Source organism: Poecilia reticulata, chromosome 16 (genome assembly GCF_904066995.2).
Source record: "Poecilia reticulata chromosome 16, P_reticulata-male-v2, whole genome shotgun sequence".
Lineage (NCBI taxonomy): Eukaryota > Metazoa > Chordata > Actinopteri > Cyprinodontiformes > Poeciliidae > Poecilia > Poecilia reticulata.
Window position 1 is genome coordinate 10747627 of NC_088845.1, and position 21330 is coordinate 10768956.

At 40.6% G+C, this 21330-nt stretch overlaps 1 protein-coding gene across 1 annotated transcript; it reads right to left on the reverse strand.

Moving 5' to 3' along the window:
• Positions 1-6956: 6956 nt before the first annotated feature.
• LOC103477769 (uncharacterized) lies at positions 6957-17305 on the reverse strand. The gene is made up of 6 exons (XM_008431069.3): positions 16967-17305; positions 16383-16448; positions 15459-15824; positions 14068-14307; positions 8566-8665; positions 6957-8287 (listed from the first exon to the last, which is right to left on the reverse strand). Exons 2-6 carry the CDS (start codon positions 16432-16434, stop codon positions 8227-8229), a joined length of 819 nt encoding a protein of 272 aa, XP_008429291.1. The 5' UTR covers positions 16435-16448; positions 16967-17305; the 3' UTR covers positions 6957-8226.
• Positions 17306-21330: the final 4025 nt, after the last annotated feature.

Sequence of the window (21330 nt, forward strand, 5' to 3'; positions counted from 1 at the left end):
ACATAAACTCAGTGGAGAATCTTTGGCAAGATCTGAAAACTGCTGTCAAGTCCATTTTATTTGTATAGCACATTTCAGCTGCAAGGCAGTTCAAAGTGCTTTACATCAAAGAAGTAAAAAGTCATAAAAATAACATACATTCACCTTAAAAAAGAAAAACAAAGAAATTAAATTCAAAGTAAAATCAAAATTAAAATCATATACACAAAACATTTTGATACATGTACCATTGATTAAGATTCAGAAACAACTGTAAATTAGTATGTTTTTAGCCTTGACTTAAAGGAATTCAGCTGTGTTGGAGTTTTCTGGAAGTTTATTCAAGATTTGTGGTGCATTGAAGCTAAATTCTGCTTCAAAACGCTTGGTTCTGGTTCTGGGGATGCAGAGCAGACCAGAATCAACAAAATGTTAGAAGTGGAGCGCAAAAATAGTTTGGTAAAAAATGTCTCTCTTATGGTTTATATTTATTTTAATCCATGCACTTATTCCACACATCTATTACTCATAATATTTTAAATAAATAACATTTGATCAAAATATATATTAATTTCAGTATATTTTTAGGTGCTACATACATTCCAAGGTTGGACAAAAGGTTGGGAATAGGCATCCAACTAACCTTCATAAAATATTCAGTCTTATAGCACAGAGTAATCATTTTGCCAAATCATCCCCAGTGTAAGAGTTGGCAATTTACACACAATTCATGTGTGTAAACAGCGACACGTGAATTATACAGACACTGTAGTAATTAGCAGGACCTTTATATTTTGAGATAAATTAAAAGTTTTGGATTTGAATTAACTGAGCAGACATGACACCTTGTCATGAAACACTTAGCAGGCCATCAATGAACCTCCAAAATGTCTCAAAGAGTCTGCAAAGGTTAAGACATTCTTGACACAAATTAGAAAATGAGTGAAATATTCAGTCACAGTTCTCTCTAATCACACCAGACCAGTCATTCACCTTTTGTCAGGCCTTTAACATCACTTTTGTATGGACACGGTTCTGGGGAACAAATCCAGCAGCAAATAACTGGAGTCACAGTTGAAGATATTTAAAAATCAGCGAACCAGTCCTCATGACATAAACAGAAATTTGAATGTCTGAGTACATGTGCATCTGCGAGATAACAGAAAGCTGTCAGCATGCAGTCCTGTTTTATTAATGCATTGATGCATCTGTTCCTTGTTGCTATTCAGAAATTCCTCACAACCCAGTCAGGGCCCTGAGCCTGGCAATGCCTCTCTGATTAATCTGATTACTGACAAAATTATGTGATGAAAACTCTATTGATTAGGATCATAATGAGAAGAAACTTTGATTGTTTCTTCTGTTTTTAGACCTGAGCAGCAGAAGTGCTGCAAAGCCCTATTGTAATCGCTGGATTTGTTGTCATTCTGTAACCAAAAACGAAAATTTAGGACCTAAACATGTGTGAAAACTGAACAAACTTGGCCCAAAATTGTGAAAACAAATGTTTTTAATGAAATCAAAAAGGGGGACAGCAAAACGGCAAAACAGCTCCCCCTAAACTGGAATAGGCTAAGAGATCTTGTACAAAGATATATTCCTGTCAAGCCAAAGAAAGTACTGGAAGACGGCCAATTTGGGTTTTGATGTTAACTCACCTTGAACTTTAACAAACTCTTCATAAGGTTTTTGAGATATTGATTTCAAATTTGGTCATTAATCAGTTGGTATTGTCATCAAAAATTGTTTTAATATTTTAAATGTTTCTATTTCCAGTTTCACTTCACTGCGCAATATATATTTTCTATTCACTGTAATTGTTTTATTCTTTTTATATAATAATTATTTTTATTTAAAATGTCCAGAATTGTCTTTTTTCATGTTCAATGCAAAACACTTCGTTTTACTCCCTTCTGTATGGCTCTCCAAATAAAGATTAAGTCATTTTTAGCGAGGATCATTTTTCATGCGTCTTTAAAGAGAAATTCATTTCACAAAGAGAATGAATCCAAACCCTTATTCCCTTCACAGTGACAGCTTTATGACTAAAAACTTGCAAACATAATTACTTTCCTGTCAGCTGAAGTGCTGATTAGACACCGTTATCCTTCTTCACAAGTAGCAATGATGAACAGTTTATACTGTATATCCTACAAAACTCAGCATGTTAGCATCATTAAACTCATGTTGCATGATGTTATTGTCTGTGGCTGTTGAAGATTTCACGGGAAACTGCTAAAACATACACAAGTTTTATTGCCATTAAAAAAATGCCATTAAAAAGAAGCTGAAACAGTTTATTCTTCAAAATGATTTGCATTGTCCCAATATAATTTATTTTTTTTCTCCTTCAAAACTTTTCAATTCATCTTCAGGAAAATGAGACAAACAAATCTAAATACGTATTAATCACATTTCTATTTTCAGTGTGCTGACAGAAAGTTTGGGAGTAAACAGGAGCACAATATAGCAATTTGTCATCTTCTAACTAGCTCTATGGTAAAACATGCTGTGGCTCTGTACTGATTTCTTACTCTGTGGTGTGACTGTCTGTGACATTAGCTCAATGTCTGCAGATAAAAATATTTCGCTAGGCTCTACAGTCTCCAGGGGAAACATGTCTGGTCTTTAAAGCTGCCAAATATGGTTCCTATTTCTGCAATAGGCAGACTTTATTGTCATTTATACATTTATAATACACATATTGAGTGAAATTTTGTTTCAAGACTCAATTAAAATAAATTAAAAAACTAATAACCAATAAAGGAAGAGAATGAAAAAGTTTTTTTATTTTTTTTATTTTTATATAAAACATCTTTGTACATCTCCAGCTTGGGTTATGCAACCAACTTTTCGGTTCACCTCCACCTGATAGGTGAGCTTTTCCTGCATCTCCATCTGTAGCCTGCTGGGAAGCGAAAGGAAGGCAAAGAAACAAACAAAAAAAATATAACACAACCAGAAATGGGAAAATAGATATGTAGCAGACTGGAATTTAACAAAAATCCAAAGTGTGCATTAAAGAAACAATTTGCTTCTAAAATGTTTCATTTGCAAACTTTTCCAATGTATGTCCCGTTTCTTTGACTGGAAATTATTGCAGATAGGAAGCAGACTCACATTCTGAAGCTGAGATTTGTATTAACACACATTTTCTTCTGTTTTTCAGAATATTTCATCACTGTCTGCTCAGCACTAGGATACGCCCTCAGGGACCTGAAGATCTTATCTATCACATCAGTTTAAAGTTTGGTAATATTATAGAGATTTTACTGAAAATGCAGCAACTTCCCTGTTAAATTATAAAACATCTTTTCATAAAACATAACTCGGCTTTGGAAAACTCCCAAAACTTTGATGACGGCTGTTTTTGTTCCACTTTCCTCTCACGCCCAAGAAAGCGTGTCCTGCACTTGACCTGTCTGGTTCTTCTTCCTTCATGTGGCTTGTCGGAGCTCATCAGAAACAATGCTGGAGGTTAAAAGGTTTAAGTGCAATGAGTGCACTGTCAAAATAAGGTAGAGCACTATAATTTGTCCAGTCTTATTTTTGGACACAACTCTGTCATTTCTGGATCTACACCAAGAACGCTTTGTTCAGTGTGTGGAGCAAAAACAAAAACTGACAGAAAATAAAATGAAAACTGAATTCACAGCGTGATCACTAAATATTGAGCCGCAGCCAATGGCGGGTTGGACGCAAAAAATAAACTCAGGACTCCTGCCATAAAGTTTGAAAATAACTTTCACCACAAACTTTTTCTGCATGGAAGTCTGTCACAACTCCTATAAAGCACTTCTAATTTGTATATTCATTTACAGACTACAAAATACCCTACAAAATAGCCCTTCACTGCAAAAACATAATATCTTACCAGGTACTTTTGATCTAGTACCTTATTGTGGTGGAGGGCTTTGAGTGTCCCAATGATCCTAGGAGCTATGCTGTCTGGGGCTTCATACCTCTTGTAGGGTCACCCAAGGCAGACAGGTCCTAGCTGAGGAACCAGACAAAGCGCAACCTGAAGACCCCTATGATGAGTCACAACTTTGGATCTGGCGTTCCCTCGCCTGGACGCGGGTCACCGGGGCCCCACTCTGGAGCCAGACCTGGAGGTGGGGCAAGATGGCGAGTGCCTGGAATCCGGGCTTTTACCCACGGAACACGGCCGGGCTCAGCCCGAAGAAGAGACGTGGGTCCCCTTTCCCATGGGCTCACCACCTGTGGGAGGGGCCAAAGGGGTCGGGTGCATTGCGTTACGGGTGGCAGCCGAGAGAGGGGACCCTGGCGGTCTGATCCTCGGCTGCAGAAGCTGGTTCTTGGGACGTGGAACGTCACCTCTCTGGTGGGGAAGGAACCGGAGCTAGTGTTCAAGGCTCAGAGGTTCCGGCTGGAAATAGTCGGCCTCACCTCAACGCATGGCTCTGGTTCTGGAACCAGTCTCCTTGAGAGGGGCTGGACGTACTTCCACTCTGGAGTTGCCCACGGTGAGAGGCGCCGGGCAGGAGTGGGCATACTTGTTGTCCCCCATCTTGGCGCCTGTACGTTGGGGTTCACCCCGGTGAACGAGAGGGTAGCCTCCCTCCGCCTACAGGTGGGGGGATGGGTTCTGACTGTTGTTTGTGCTTACGGGCCGAACGACAGTTCAGATTACCCACCCTTCTTGGAGTCCTTAGAGGGGTACTGGAGAGTGCCCCTTCTGGGGACTCCCTTGTTCTACTGGGGGATTTCAATGCTCACGTGGGCAATGACAGTGAGACCTGGAGGGGCGTGGTTGGGAGGAACGCCCCCCCGATCTGAACTCGAGTGGTGTTCTGTTGTTGGACTTCTGTGCTCGTCCCGCATTGTCCATCACGAACACCATGTTCAAGCATAAGGGCGTCCGCGGCATGTGGCTCGGGTGGTCGCTGAGGCAAAAACTCGGGCGTGGGAGGAGTTTGGAGAGGTCATGGAGAAAGAGTTCCATACGGCTTTGAGACGATTCTGGTCCACCATCCGGCATCTCAGAAGGGGGAAGCAGTGCAGCACCAAAACTGTTTATAGTGGGGATGGTGAGTCTGGTCCGCATTGCCAGCAGTAAGTCGGGCTCGTTTCCGGTGAGAGTTGGACTCCGCCAAGGCTGCCCTTTGTCATCGATTCTGTTCATTACTTTCATGGACAGAATTTCTAGGAGCAGCCGAGGTGTTGAGGGGATCCGTTTTGGTGGCCTTAGGATCGCATCTCTGCTTTTTGCGGATGATGTGGTCCTGTTGGCTTCATCGGAACGTGATCTGCAGCTCTCACTGGAGCGGTTCGCAGCCGAGTGTGAAGCATCCGGGATGAGGCTCAGTGCCTCCAAATCCGAGGCCATGGTCTTGAGCCGGAAAAGAGTAGAGTGCCTTCTCCGGGTCATGGGGGTCGTCCTGCTTCAAGTGGAGGAGTTTAAGTATCTGGGGATCTTGTTTACGAATTAGGGAAGAAGGGAGCGGGAGATCGACAGGCAGATTGGGGCAGCGTCTGCCGTGAAGCGGGCGTTGTACCGGTCCATCATGGTGAAGAGAGAGCTGAGCCAAAAAGCGAAGCTCTCGATTTACCGGTCGATCTACGTTCCCACCCTCATCTATTGTCATGAGCTTTGGGTCATGACCGATAGAACGAGATCATGGATACAAGCGGCCGAAATGGGTTTCCTCCGCAGGGTGGCTGGGCTCTCCCTTAGAGATAGGGTGAGAAGCTCGGTCATCCGGGAGGGACTCAGAGTAGAGCCGCTGCTCCTCCACGTTGAGAGGAGCCAGTTGAGGTGGCTCGGGCATCTGGTCAGGATGCCTCCTGGACGCCTCCCTGGTGAGGTGTTCCGGGCACGTCCCACCAGGAGGAGGCCTTGCGGAAGACCCAGGACACGCTGGAGGGACTATGTCTCTCGGCTGGCCTGTGAACGCTTTGGGATTCTCCCGGAGGAGCTGGAAGAAGTGGCTGGGGAGAGGGAAGTATGGGGTTCCCTTCTGAAGCTGCTGCCCCCGCGACCCGACCCCGGATAAGCGGCAGAAAATGGATGGATGGATGGATATTATTTCACTTTTGATAGAACATTTTTCCTTCTTATAAATGTAAAAATCTAACATTAGAACAAGTACTTTCTCAGCAATATTAATAAATTTTTAAAACAACTCCTGAAAAGTTTCTTGTAAGTTAGCTTTGTCTTATTTCAAGTGTACTAAGATATATGGACTAGAAAATAAAACAAAAATATTTGGTAAGATTTTATGTTTTCTCAGTTTTGAACTTTTTCACATTTTTTTTTACATTTATTGCATTTATTATGTATTTAAGTTATACGTGCCATCACAAAGAGATATTTTTTTTATTATTTAAAGGTGCATTGTGTTCCCTGTAGTTTGAACTTGGCTTACAGCAGATAAATCCTCATTTATTCCAAATGAAGCTTTGGCGCAAATTCTATCTGGAAGACTCTAGCCTCATCTGCCTCATCAATCAGCGCCTCCCTCTCATCAGCCTTGATCTATCAGCGCTGGATCAAGTCACGTCATGGCCAATCATTGATCAAGCTCCAGTTGATAAGGACTTTCTTCCATGGCCTCCTCCGCTTACCAGCTGCGATCAACCCACCTCCGCCCCATCTCCACCTTCAGTTCCCGGCTCTTCAGGCCACATCCTTCTTCGACCGCTGCCACCAGTACAGGCCTGGGGGGATTACATTCCTATGGAGTATCAGGAATGTTTATCGAGCTTATTGAAGTTCCAGCTCAACGTCCTTGGCCGGGGCTTGAATGCTAATGAACTTTAATGTTTACTTGTCATTAAACTATTTTACTCGCTTTCTTTCTCTGCCTGAGTTTCTCCAGATTTAATACGGATTTCCTTGTAGAGCTTTTGTGGCATTTCTCCTTTTGAATCTTCAAGGCAGGGACAGCTGAGGTGTTGGCAAACTGAGGGTGCAGCCCCCCCCCCTTGCTTCAACAAGAAATTGTATCAGAAACTTATGTTGACTGAGTCATGATTGATTTAATTAAGTCTGAATAGAGATAATGCTTTACATACTCAGCTTATGAACATATCAGGGATCAGTTTTTTATGGTTGCTCGTGAAAACAGTGTCCAACCCAGCCCCTGATGTGGAATATAAAATGTAAAACAGATCAAAAAACTAAATCAAGCATGGATGCTTTAAAAGTGAGGTCAGTGGTGCAGTGGTAGATGGTGACCCCAAATTAACATTTGTTAAGATTTCTAAAAATGTTCCATTTTGAAATTTTCACACTTTTCCAGACTCAGATATCAACATTTTTTGAAATTATAAAAAAGAAAAGAAAAGAAACAAACAAACAAAAAACATTTGAGATGTTTGAGGACAAAACATTTACCTCAGATTCCACAAATCTTAAACAACACAACACATGTTGGAGTCCTAGTAAAGGGCTATTTTACAGCTTTTTTAGGCATCTAGTCTTAACATTTTAAATCTGTAACACACACACACGCACGCACACACACGCACACACGTAGACACACACACGCAGACACACAGTTTCTTTGAAGCAATTTGTGATCCTTTACTCTGATCCTTTGTGTCGATTTGCTTTGATTTTGAATCTCTTCCTGCCCCTCTGCCCTGTGCTGTGGACAATTTATTCTAAAAAGCACTTCATTTTACAAAATACATTTTCATCTCTTAGAAAACGCAATAAGCGTTTAAATGTAACTACTTTTTCATAGTTATCTAGACTTAAAAAAAGATCAAATCAATTTCCCGACTTCTCCAGACTTTGCATAAATGTGTAGGAACCCGACCTAGAGCTGAATCTGCTTTTAATCAAGTCTTTTTCAATTGCTTTTGCTGCTTAGCTCTAAATGTGTGTGCATGTAAGCTGAATAGTGAACCCTGGAAATGAAAGCAAATGAGAGGAAATCTCACGTAAGCACATATGAATATCCAAGCATCCCATTCTTTCAGACTTAAATTTTCGTTAAACTTCATGTAATACATTTTTATGCAATTTACTGACAACAAAACATAATCAAATTAAACATCGCTTAAACAAAAAACATTTTCAGGCAGAGCAGGAGGCTCTTTGAGCCGAATATCCACGTGTAGGTATTTTCTATATTTGTCTGGAAGCAGTTCACTCTCCACATTGTTTCCGTGCATCGTGAGGTCATACTGCTCACAGGACAGGAAGTTTCCACCCTGGTTGTGCGGCCCCGTCCACTGTTCTCCTCTGAGACTTTTTAGCAACAGCTCTGATCTTTTTTAGATTGTGTCGTCTGTGTGTTCGTACAACCTCTCTCCCATGTTATTCTCCCTGCGCCTCCTGGAAAAAAAAAAAAAGTGTTCAATTTAGATCAAACAGCAGTGACAAACTGTGAACAGACTCAAGTAAAAAATGACAATTGTTTTGTCAGCAGATGCAACCTGGCCTGTCATGTTGCATAGCGTGTGGGAGGATGCCATGTCGTATTTTTCTGTTTCACTCTGCCCGTGCTATTATTGTTTTTTTTTTCTCTCTCTCTCGCAGCATTGGGTTTATCTTCAGAGCGTAGCCTGAAACAAGATTTGTGTCTGACATAATGTTTATGTTTGGTACTGTACCTCCACAAGAGAAACGCCAGCACTCCTCCACACACCATCAGCAGGAGGACAAGACAAACCACAGCCGCCGTCGTCCCTCTGCCCTCGCTTTCACAAGGTGCTATGAGCCACAGGAAGAAAGAAAAAAAAAAAACAACACAATGAAAAGGGAAAGCAAAACAAGACATCTGACATGTCTCCTCTAAAACACATGAAAGGTTCACTGTAACAAGTCTGTAGACTTCGGGAAAACAGAAGAAGATAACAGAAAGTGCCCAGACAGCCTTTGGATCATCATGCTCTTTGGAAGACAATTGCATTTGTCTCGCCTGTTTAGCGGCTTTGCAAGAGGCAGCAGCTCAAGCAGCGACAGTGATTTATTGATCACACTGTGGAAAATCCTTTATCAGAAAAACAGCACAGGAGATACAATATGCGAGAACAAAGTGCAGCCAGGATGCTCAGACAGACACGAGGTAGGGAGTCTGATGTCGGAAAATCCATGAACGAAAAAAGAGAGGCCGACTTTAAACAAGACAACAAAACACATTTATATTCGCTGTGATCTTCCTGTTTAGGTAGCAAAAGTAAAAGTAACACTTTGTAAAGCAATTTCTTTACACATCTTGTGTCACAGAAAAGTATTCATATGATTTCAGGCTTTTTACATTTGGTCTCTTTACGGCCACCAGGTGGTATTTTATGTGCCAGAACAACACAAAATGTTATTTATTGTGAAAAATACAGAAATTGACATATATAGATTTCGAAATGTAATAAAACAATGAATAAATAAGGCCAGTGAGGCGTGTATTTGTATTCAGTATCTGCGAATCAACACTGTATATTGCTGTAATTTCAGCTGCATAGTGAGAATATCTCACTTTGCACAAATACATCATATTCAGTAAATTAGAATAAAGCTCCCACTGAGTCTCGTTTGTTAGATTAAAAGTGCCTTTTCAAAAATAACAACCGTTTCAGCAGGTACTAAACATACCTTTCATTGAGCTCAACTTTATTCTTTGAAAAATATAATTTTACTGGTCTGATATGAGATTGTTGGAGATTTATAATTTCAAATTTGTTTTCAATAGCTGTAAGTAGAAAATCATTATGATTAATAGAAATAAAGGTGTTACAAGATCAGTCGGTGTATAATTTATCTATACGATACCTTTCACATAACGGTGGAGCTACAGAAGTAAATGGATTTCACAAAAACATTTTAATTTATCAAATGGCTATATAGAGAATGATATTTTTGTCCATTCTTTGAGAGATTTAACCTTTTTTATGTGCATCACTTACTGTCTTGTTGTTGCGCAACATCTCCCCCCCCTTCTCTCTCTCGCTCTACTTCCCCTTCTCAGAGGAGGGAGATGTGCAGCCAGCTCTCCATCTAACGGGTGAATTGAGTTTTCTAAATCTGCCTGGATTTACTCTGTCCAGAACTGAAGTAAACTCTGTTTAAGCTGGCGTCGAGAAAGACTAGCCTGGTTTCTGATTACCTCTCCCTCCAGATGTCCCACCCTTCTTCACCCTGTGAATTAGCCAGATTGAGCAGTCTGCAATCAACTAGTTTCACAGAGCACACCTGTTAACGGTCGCTCTTTCTCTTTATTACAACTCGCACTTGTTAGTGAACCAGGTTGGTTTTAGTGACTCGTGCGAGTCCCAAGGGTGTTTTAGTTTTGGCTAAAAGCAACCTATAAAACATTTTCCACTTTTTCCTCCCAGAATCAAACTTCATAGCTATTTTATGACCATCAAAGAACTTTAAGGTGACTCATTAATTGAATGTCCACAACATCTTTTAGATTTTCTTAATGCTAATTATTTTATTAGTAAGGCAACTTTGCAAGGGTCAGTACAGCTTAATTCAGTAGCAGAAATAATCAAATAAGTAAAATCAATAATCTAGCCTATCCTTCCCTATTGCTGACACTGTGAACTAAAAAAGGGAAACTTTGAGAGAGACGGACAGAGTTTGGCATTTTGAACCCCAGAACTGGCCTGATGATGAAGAAGGTGTTGCAGTAGCAGGAGGTTCCCAGTACAGGAAGAGGTACTGACTTAGAGCGGCAGGTCTCGGGCCTCAGGGTGACTTCCTCATGTGCGTAGCGGTCCTCAGCTTCTTGTCTTGCAGCTCTGTAGCTCCCTTCTCCTCGTCTCACGATCTTTCTGGTCCCACGGAAGGAACACACCAGTTCTTCTTCTTTGCCTTTGTTCTTTGTCTTTATCTTTGTCTTTTTCTTCATCTTTGCCTTGGTCTTTGTCTTTGGGGTCTGAACCCAGCTGATGAGAGAAGTGCAATTTGAAGCCACATGTAGCGGGGCTAACGGGTTGGTCCCCATGTGCAGAACAGTCTACGGCTCTGTGGCCCCAGCTCTTTTTCAGCTGCAGAGTTCTTTGTCCATCTCCGTCTTGGCTCGAAGCTGCCTGAAGGATCCAACCAAAGATTCCTCTTTTGCACCCACCTTATAAAGGGTTTATCCACCCTTTTGGTGTGTTTACATTGGCTAGCTTTGTTGCTGTGCCTGTCTCATTGGCTGACTGCTTGGACAGATGATCTCATATCCATCACCTTGGAGACCTTATGACCTGATCTCTGTTCTAATGACCCAGAGTTGCTCAACAGTTCCTCCTACATCTGTTGCCTGTCCAACCTTTTCTTAGGAAAGTCAAAGTTTAGCAATAAGGCCTTGGTTACCTCTGCTCTCCTATCAGTTCCTCTTTCCCCCTGACCTTTCCTCTACCATCTACCTCCAACACAACATCAGTGACCTTTAATTACAGTTACAACATTTTACACCATTTCAAGTTCAATGTCAGAATCACATTTACAACCTTTTAGTTTCTCTGGTTTAGCATTCATTTATAATATTATAACCATTACTTATTAGTTACTCTTATTATAATCATAATGTGAGTTATTACCAGTGGTGGAGAAAGTACTCAAAAAATTTACTTAAGTAAAAGTACAAATACACAGTCAAAAATGTACTTAAGTAAAAGTCAAAGTACCACATTAACATTTTACTTAAGTAAAAGTAAAAAAGTCCTGGTTTTTAAAAATACTTAAGTATTAAAAGTAAAAGTACTCGCTGAATGCATTACCTAATCGCTAATATCATTAAGTGAACCGATCGTATTTAATTTTAATACATCAGAAATGTGCCATTTTAATTAACACTACCACAGATTAAACATGTTCTTATTGTGTTTATTCTCTGTAACAGTTTAGACTTAGATATGTGATTCTATGAATCATAATTTCAGGGATGGAAACATTTTGTCTCCTGTCCTAACATAGCATGAACTTCATTAGTCACATTTATTTAGAAAGAAATCTAACTGAAAGGGGATGTAAAGAAGGTGCGGGCGGGGTGGAGGACATGCAACCAAGGAGCCATGTAGCAGAGTTGTAGTCAAGACCACCGAACCCGAGACCAAGACCAGCGCCCCGCGCTAAATGACACAATAACATTAAGTTTACCTATCAAAATTGGTTTTCAGATTGATCTGAAAGATCCACATTCCCATAAAAACACCTAGATATTAAATACTTAGAGCTGAAATATATTTAACCAGTATCAATTAAAACTCACTTCATTCTGTTTTGCTTTCATCGCTGTGCTACAATCCGCAGAGGTCTCCTGCTATTCCTAGAAAAATAACGCCCTGGGTGGTTGCCCATATTGCATATGTCAGAAACCACAACTGAAACATCGCAATTAACGGTAAATAACGTTCAACTATGAACACTGTCCAACGGCGCAACAAGTAACTAAGCAGAATGAGCACCGTGACTGTTCTCACCCTCCCTCCCACTGTGATGTTTGCCACCATGACAGGAGATGAAATCAATCAATGAGCAATGAGCATGCTCTGTGTTCATACGTTCAACTTTTACTTATTCAGCGATTAAATGAAATATATATATATATATATATATATATATATATATATATATATATATATATATATATATATATATATATATATATATAGCTACCGCAGTGTACACAAGAACAAAGAACGGCTCTCAGTGAGGCTTCAGTCCTTGGGACTTAGTAAAGATCCGTCCAGAAGAATCGGATCGTTCCTGAATGAACGATCCGATTCTTGCAGACTTTGGTCACAGCGTTGTCCCATATTTGCACACCTCAGTCAAAACCTCCACACAATAATTCAGCGCATGAGTGACAACTTTTTTTCATCAGATGCAACATGTGTCTCAGTACAGCTAGCTTTGCTAGCACAGATCTTACCTTTCTTTAAGCTTTCCTTCCAAGTGACGCTAAAAGTTGGACGAAGTCCTCACCGTCTGTGAAAGCGAAGCGCTGCTAATTTTACATGTCGCCATATCAATTTATGCAGCGCTATTATATTATAGACAAACATCTCCTCCCGCTCAGAGGAAACCACTGCGCATGTCTGGAGCTCCGAGTGCGAGTAAAGGTGGAGCCGATGGGTGACAACAGACACTAAGTCACGTTATTGCTCGGATTTTACGGCGCCACCTTAAATCCCTGAACTTCACATTTTAACGGAAGAAAAGAGCAACGCGACTTGGATGTAACGAGTAACGCGACAGTTTTGTAGAAATGTAGTGAAGTAGAAAGTACAGATACTTACTGTAAAATGTAGTGGAGTAAAAGTAGAAAGTACCCATTATTAAATCTACTTAAGTAAAGTACAGATACACGAAAACTGTACTTAAGTACAGTAACGAAGTACTTGTACTTCGTTACTTCCCACCACTGGTTATTACAGACATTTCTGAAAAGAAACCAAGAACAATCCATTATTCTAATTATTTGATACCAAGTTACAGTTACTTGTTTCACCTTTAAGTACTTCCACAAGTGTAAGAGTAAGTTTAAATATTCTTATAATCAAACCAACATCAACCACTGGTTAAACCAATATTAAACATTGGTTTAATCATAACTTATTATTATTAATTTAAGTATTTTACTCTGGGTTTTATCCAATTACTCAAAATGTTTAGATTTTATTCTTTAAACCTTTAATGCTTTAAAATAAGGAATGGTCTGAACTATTTTTATACCCATGCAAGCTGGAAACTTCCTCTTTATTAAGGAAACCTGCTCTTTCTGTTCCATGACTCTCTTTCTGCCTGACTATGATATTTTTATGATTAAATAGAAAAAGTAGAATTAAAGCTAAGTTTGCAGGACACAATAACAATACACACAACCAGATTCATTTTATTACTGTCTGACTCTACTGTTCGGTCTTGATGTCACCTGTGTAATTCATTTTAAAGGTAACTTTATTCATTGTTATTATCTCCAGCATGGGGAAGTGGGATGAGCTCGACTTTTATCGACACTAATTGTGTGTGGTTACATAATAAATGTGAGGATAAGAATCTAATAAAAAAAAAATGCTTCACTTATATTAATTTAACAGGAATTTTTAAGCGTATCAAAAACTTCTTAAAGTTTAAAATTTAATTTCTTAAAGTGATTAAAGAGGAACGCATTCTCATACCTGCAGCGTATGTGCCAGAGCTGTATCCCAACTTGTTGCCAACCATGCAGGTGAAGTGACCACAAAGGGGAGTCATGGTTACAATCAGCATGTGTCCATCCTTGGAGACTTTTCCCACCTGCTGGGTGACGGCAGCTCTCTCGTGCAGCCAGCTAAAGCTGGGGTCTGTCCCCCACGCCTCGCGGCAAACCAGCAAGGAGTAAGACACGTTGATGCTGACGGAGACATGATGAACTGCCTCTGCACAGACACGGAAACTGTGATGAGGTCAAAAAATGATGACAGGCAAGTAGGTAAAACTGAGAGATAGATGGAAACGGGAGGTACGAACTGCTCTGCTTTGGGTTTCTATCTGCTATAGAGCAGGAATAATGGTGTGAGCTGTCAAAGAGAGTCCAAGACAAAGAACCTTGAGAGACATTTAATGCTGTCAGGAGAGACTGGCTCAGGTTCAAAGCCAATAATGAGATCAGAGAGGGAGGTATTAAGTCTGAAAATGGGATGAAGGGAAAACTGAAAGCTGGAAAGTTACAGCGAGAGAGGAGTCATCTGGAAAGACAAACAAAAAGGAGAAACAGGAGAACAAAGCCTCTGAGAAATTTAATTTCAAGTGTTACATTTTTAAATGAGACATTCAACTTTCAGAAGAACACAACTAATTCTGGTTTGAAGTTAAAGGAAATTCACAGCACTATCGAGTCCGCCGAATGCAAAACCAGAAAGTCCAAATTATCACTTCAACCACTTTTATGCAAAAACACAAGTAACTGTTGCACTTTAATGGCTTCAACATCTGCTGACCTTTCTGAAGACAGTGAAAATGTGATGCACTCCCATAAAAGACTGCAGCCACTGACTGTGCAAAATGAAGTAATCTACATGCTTTAAATGGCAAATAACGAATAGAGCAGAACATAAAATTTAGGACAATGACATTTTCTTTCAGTTTTGTCAGAAAGATTAATTGTATTTAATAGCCAGGGTTGCATTCATGTGAAAACTTTATTTGAAGCTTATTTGAATTTGCTGGTGAAAATCATCACTCGTTTGTTTCACATTTAGAGAATAAATGCGCTTTGACATGTGAAAAAATCTTTTAGGCGTGGTAACAAGTAAATAAATGTGGAACAAGTTTCCACAATTTTTGAACATGTTATCGTTTAGAAGCATGTAAAACACATGGGAATGTTAGAGTTACATAAAATAAGTGGGAAAATGTTCCACATGTGGAAAGTTTTCTTTCATTCACATGTGGATTGCTGTCTTCACTACGATACGTGTGGCCTTATGTGAATTGTATGTATTTAGTTAAATATGGGATGCAAATCTATAATAATTTTTTAAATACACACCACATTGTCACTTTCTAAATGCCGCGCATCACACTGTACCGTAATCCCTGACGATACAGCGTCCGGTGGTATTGGCTCCTGAGCGATCCGTCACAGTCACAGAGTACTCTCCCCTGTCGTCTGTGCTGTATCTGTTCATCTCAAGTGTCGTCTCCTGCTGCTTCAAACTCACTTGCACATCTGGATTTCCACCAGAACACTTTGGGCTTTTGGCAGGACACGTAGCCAGCGTCACTTTGGTCCGATCATGTCCGGTTTCAGGCTCCCGTGTCCATGTTATCGTGGAGATCTCTTCCCTGAGATTCTTCTCAATCCGAGCTGTGAGAACCAGCTTGGAGCCTGGGATTACGTGGACAGGCTGCTCATTCAGGATGTGAACTGACATACACCAAAATCCACCTGGCACTGAGGACAAGAGGTGGGGGAAAAGTTGTTACTGAAAGCTCTTTTTTTTTTGGTTTGTTTTTCTCATTACATGGAGAATAACGTTCACAAAAAAAAAAAACATACTATGATGCAGTGAATCGATCTTTATGCTGGAAATATGCATGGATGCAAGGCATATACTGTCTGTCACATAATGTCAGGCGATGATTTATGGTGCATGTCATCCATGTGCAATCTGATAGCCATCAGCATCCTGATGTCTGTGTCAAATCCTGTTAAGGCTGCATGCATGCACTACAAGAGCTATTAATCATTTGTCTTAACCTGATCACCAGACTGTGGAGGACATGTAAATAACAGAACTGAGGTTACTAACGCAAGAGGCAGCTAACAAGAAGTCTTGCGTTTACGTAAGAGTGCAGAATCTAAAGATTTTCCGCTTCTGTTTTCTTTGATGACGACAAAAGTATTCTGCTGCCTCGTCCTGAAGAGAGACTTTCAAAAAGTACCTTAGAGTCCCTCGTTAAGTTCAATCAAAAATAATGAGGATGATTATTAGGACAAAAACAGTCTTACACAACAGAAGAAGTGGCAAAACGTTCCAGTGTTGGAGACACTGCGGATCCATAACACCTGCTGGTGCTGAAAGAAAGCAGAGAGAGAGAGAGAAGGGAATTTGTCCAAAACCTCAACAGCAGTAGCAGTAGCTCACCATTTCCTCTATACTCAGGCAGCGGGGGAGCCAAAACAGCAAAAATAATAACATCACCTCCAGAGAAAATATATAAACAATTAAGGCAGTGTTCTCCACCATAACAAGTGGAATACAAATGCTCAGTACATCCTTCTTTTTCTTCCCTGAATTTCTTTTTTTTTTGTGTGTGTGTGTGTGTGTGTGAAGAATCCAAAGAAGTGCAGCACAAAAATTAGGAGCTGGAACAAAACAGAGACCATTCTGCTGCCAAAAACTTTCATTTAAAATGGAAAGTGAAAAAACAAAAACATGAAGCCCTGAGCAACCAAAACCCAGGGAGGGAAAACACTGATAACGGCTCAGGAACACAACCTGCATCCCATTAAATACATTCAGGAATTTTCTCCTGTCATTTACAGAGAATTTAACCCGACAAAACCGGCAAGCGAAGGAGGATTCACCTTACCAATGGAAAGATGAGGCGAACAGGACCGCGGAGGTTTTCACTCTGTGTTCTCGGAGTGTTTAAGAGGAGCACGGTTCAGACTGAAAATAGATTTATGGCCCCGAATGAAGCACCTCCAGAGAGCTTTCGGTTACATAAAAGGAGATGATTTCTCTCAAAAACAGAGAAAAAGAAACGTTTGCGACCTTCCTCGTGTCTTTGCTGGCTTGCTTGCTGTCCAGTCAGTGTGTGTGTTTTGCAGCCGTCTCTGGTTTTCAAACCTGCTTCCTTCCTCTTTACACCCCACCCCAGTGTTTCTGTATATCCAGTCCTTCCTGCTTTTTCTTTGTAGTTTTCATAAGCAAACTTTCAACAGTAAAAAAAAAATAAAAATATTCCCCCTTCCACGCCCTCTCCTACTCTCTCTGACCTGTGACCACAGCTCTGCTCCCCAACATTCAGTCCTTCAACAATGCAGCATGTTCGGCTCCGGACATTCATGAAACTTGTGTTGTAATGTTTGTAAACAGAGATAAAATGTGAAAGTATGCTTTGGATGAGGAAAAGACAAAGTGATCTTTGTACTCTGGACCTCTTATTCTTCACAAAACGTTGCAAACACAGTACATTGTGTTGGCTTTATATTGTAAAGCGGAAGCCACAGAGGACATGATTTATTCTATTCTTATTTCTTCCAATCATTGTTACTGAAAAATATCTTCAGGCGTGTAAAGGGAAATGCCTACAGTTTTGTTCTCTGGGAAACGTTTAGGGGAATCACACAAAAACTGACATTTGATTTCATCTTATTGCAACACTTAACCTGTGCAACCAAACTAGCTTGTTTACCCAGCTACGCATACATTTTACACATCCGAAAAAAGCATAAAGTATTCAGAGATTAATGCAACTGCTCCTCTCCATAGGAGGCACAACCTGCAGCTTAGATAAAAAATGATGTAAAAGTGATCAGAAATCCCTCAGTATTTTACATATGATTTATGTATAATCAGAAATCACAGCTGTGGCTCCCACAGAGCTCTTTGTCCACAGAGGAGTGTAGTTAGCAGGAATTATCCAGTGGGTGGCACTAATCTAACAGATAAAGGACATAATCTCTCTTGGCCTTCATACAAGCAGATATCACAAATATGAAAAGAGAATCCAAATGCTAATTAAGCAATGTTCAATTTTTGGTTCACACAAACACATCATGGTACAAGAGAGTGTGTTCTGCTCCCACTGCACTTCCAAGTAACAGTTGTGCAGATAGATAAACTCTTAAGACAATTGACAGGCATATGTCACTTTAATTGATGTTGCTTTCAGTGCCAAACAAGTGAAACTACAAAGATGAAAAACGTGATTTAGAATACAACAGTAGTCAAATCATACAAATACTAAGGGCACAAATACTTAATGTGTCTCAGATGTAATAAAATAACACAAAATACTTAAAAGCAGTGCTTTCTGTAAACAAATAGGGTGAAGAATGATTAAATGAACACTGATATACTGCCTGTGTCAGCCATTACACATGTGTTTCTGAACTTATTATACTGTTCAATAACAAACTTAACATGAAAACACCACCACCTGCTGGCTGGGAAGAATTACTGCCAGCACAGAGTGGGAAAGATCAACACAAATATAGAAATAAGAAGTAGAAATGTTATCATAAATATAGATTCTGGATTCCTGAAGCTGTCAGAGGTCTGAAGTTAGTAGTCGTGAGTACTGTGCACCAAGTGGGAGGCACCGTCAAAATTTCTTTAGCCTTATTAACAGAAATCTCTATTTTCACTTCCTTCCTCTCGAAGCGAAAAAGAGAATATCCCTGAGGAAACACCAGTCCAGTTCCAGTTTGAACCAGTATATTTTCAAACTGGTAGTGAAATCCTAATTATAGTGCTAACTGTAATTGGAGTCTCTACTGTGACACATAGAAACCAAGAATGAGTCATCCTAGGAGTTTGGCCTGGAGGATTTTCAGCCATTTGGAAGAATTTCAGGGTTACTGCCACCCAGCTTCGAATCAGAGATGCTCAGCCCTGAGATGCAGGGACCTACTACGTGGAAGTGGTCAGCGCCGCTATCTCTGGCCTGACCTAAAGCTCCAGATCAATACAACTGAAGAGCTTTGACGAGAGATAAAGTGCAGTTCTAGAACAGCTTTGTTTAGTATTAGCTTAGGAACCTTGAGTAACATCTTCCTTGTTTTTATCAATCTGTCTTTTATTCTTGTTAATGCTACTTTAGTTTTTACAACTCATGTAAAGAACAAATGTTAGAAATGAGCTTTGTAAAAAACGACTTGTGTGAGAGCAAGAGAAAGCAAAAGTGGTTTGCACAACATCAGAAAAACATGTGATTATGAGTTTTCCTGAATAATGCAGTGTCAAAAATTAACCGAAATTGTCCAATGTTCTTTATTTTCCAAAATTAGTGCCCTGAACATTTTCTCTGAGCATCTCCACCACTAGAGACATACATCTGGAGTTGGTATTGAGGGCAGTTAGCATCCATCCAACTTACCAGATGTATTCTTGGCACACGTTGTGTGAGTGCAGGGTACCTGCATCAAATCAATCCACTGCATTGAAATATTGCAAATACTGATAATGGGATGACAATGGCAACTTGATTTTTTATGCAGCTATACAAGGAAGCAATCATTTTTAAAAGGAATATGGAAGAGCAAAGAGAGAAAGGATTTGTTGAGTGCTGGCCACATGCTGGCCTAGTTTCTCGCTCGTTTCCATGTTATAATTGAGATTTTTTCTGAGGAATACTAGAGCCGGAGTTCACACAGGGTGAGGATGTGCAGTAAAGACCAAAAAACATTTGCCAGCTCTGTGTCCTTACTCGACCATGAACTAGTTTTCTTGAATGATATGAAAAATACCTCGCATGTATGGATACACTGCATGTGGCCACTTCTGTCAAGTAATGTCAGTGGATGATTTATGGTGCATGTCAGCCATGCGCAAAGTGATAGCCATCGGCTCACATCAGCATCCTGAAGTTGGTGTCAAAAGTATGCTAAGCTTGTGTGGATGGACCAAGAGGGCTATTAATCATTTGTCTTAACTCAATCGGTGAACTATGGAGAAAGTGTAAATAATGCAAGAGTGATTATTAATGCAGGAGGCAGTTTACCAAGTGTCATGTTGGTCTCAAGTTTCTTAACCCACATGCGAGAACACAATCAGGAGAGACAAGTAAATGAACAATAAGTTTATTGAATCCAGGGGAAAGTGGAATGGGAATGAGTTCTGGAACAGATGACCGGATCGTCTGACTGTCAACAGATTAGCGTGAGCGGTTGAGAGTTTTTTCCAGGAGGTAACAGACAAGGTCTTACTTGGAGTGGATGAGTGTGGTTGCTAGCAGAGCGCTGGATAAGAGGGCTTCGTTGGAGGGCGGACAGGTTTGTATATAGCGGAATGAGCGGAGTCCGACTAGGTCCAGTTGAAACGAATCTCCAGATGGGTTCGGGCAGGTATAACCTGTGGTGTCACGAAGGGGAGTCCACTGGAGACGGACCGACGACGGGGGCGAAGGCGAGCACACGAGGAATGGCGTCCAGCTGGTACAACCAATGGCGTCGTGGGGAGACACTCGAGGGAGGAAACTCACAAACAGCGGGTGGCTTCAGCTCACTCAGAAATCCCGGGGCAGACGGCAAACTCGGGGAACAGCGAGGAGACAGCGGGTTCACCTGGCGTGGAAAACAACAAGGAATTAGCTCGAAGGAAAACACAGAGGGCCTTTCTCTGGCACGAATGTTACCAAGGTAAGCCAACACTCAGGTGATGAGAAGTCGTTCAGCCGCTGCTATATACACCCAGACCGCGCCTTCCAAACAAGCTGCAGGTGCGTCTACGGGGTCGGGACGCATCTCTCCAGGGGCTCTGTAACCTGGCGGCATCTGGTGGATGCCACGGGAAGTAGCAGGTGCTGCAGGAAAATAAACTCAAACCAAAAAACAAAAAGGGAAAAGAAACAAAAAACAAAACAGAAAAAACACAGACCCTCACACCAAGAGTCTGAAACATCACTGAAACTTACAAAACTATTTAGTAAGAGAATGTAAAAGAAAGTCTTACATTACATCTTACAATGGCATCAGCGATATCAGAGAAAGCACACAACAAAATAAAGCAAAACTTATGGCTAACTAGACATGAGGTTTTGTTGCTGGGTCAACTAGTCTGTACAGATTTTCTACAACGGTAAAAGTTACAATAGGTTTCAAATGAGAAGGTGGGAAAGGTCCAGTCAAACATTTAAATACAAACATTAAATAATAAAAATTAATCAAGTTAATGAATGTAACGATTTGAGAGATAATACACACACCTGTTTTTTCTAATCTAGAATTG

What these genes read in the sequence shown, in the direction of transcription:
- LOC103477769 (XM_008431069.3), bottom strand. Translation starts at nt 16,434, where the DNA reads ATGGATCCGCAGTGTCTCCAACACTGGAACGTTTTGCCACTTCTTCTG. An exon ending in CTCTGGCACATACGCTGCAG is followed by an intron (nt 8,666 to 14,067) that starts GTATGAGAATGC and finishes TGTGGCTCATAG; the next exon opens with CACCTTGTGAAAGCGAGGGC. An exon ending in CTGGCGTTTCTCTTGTGGAG is followed by an intron (nt 8,288 to 8,565) that starts GTACAGTACCAA and finishes TTTTTTTTCCAG; the next exon opens with GAGGCGCAGGGAGAATAACA.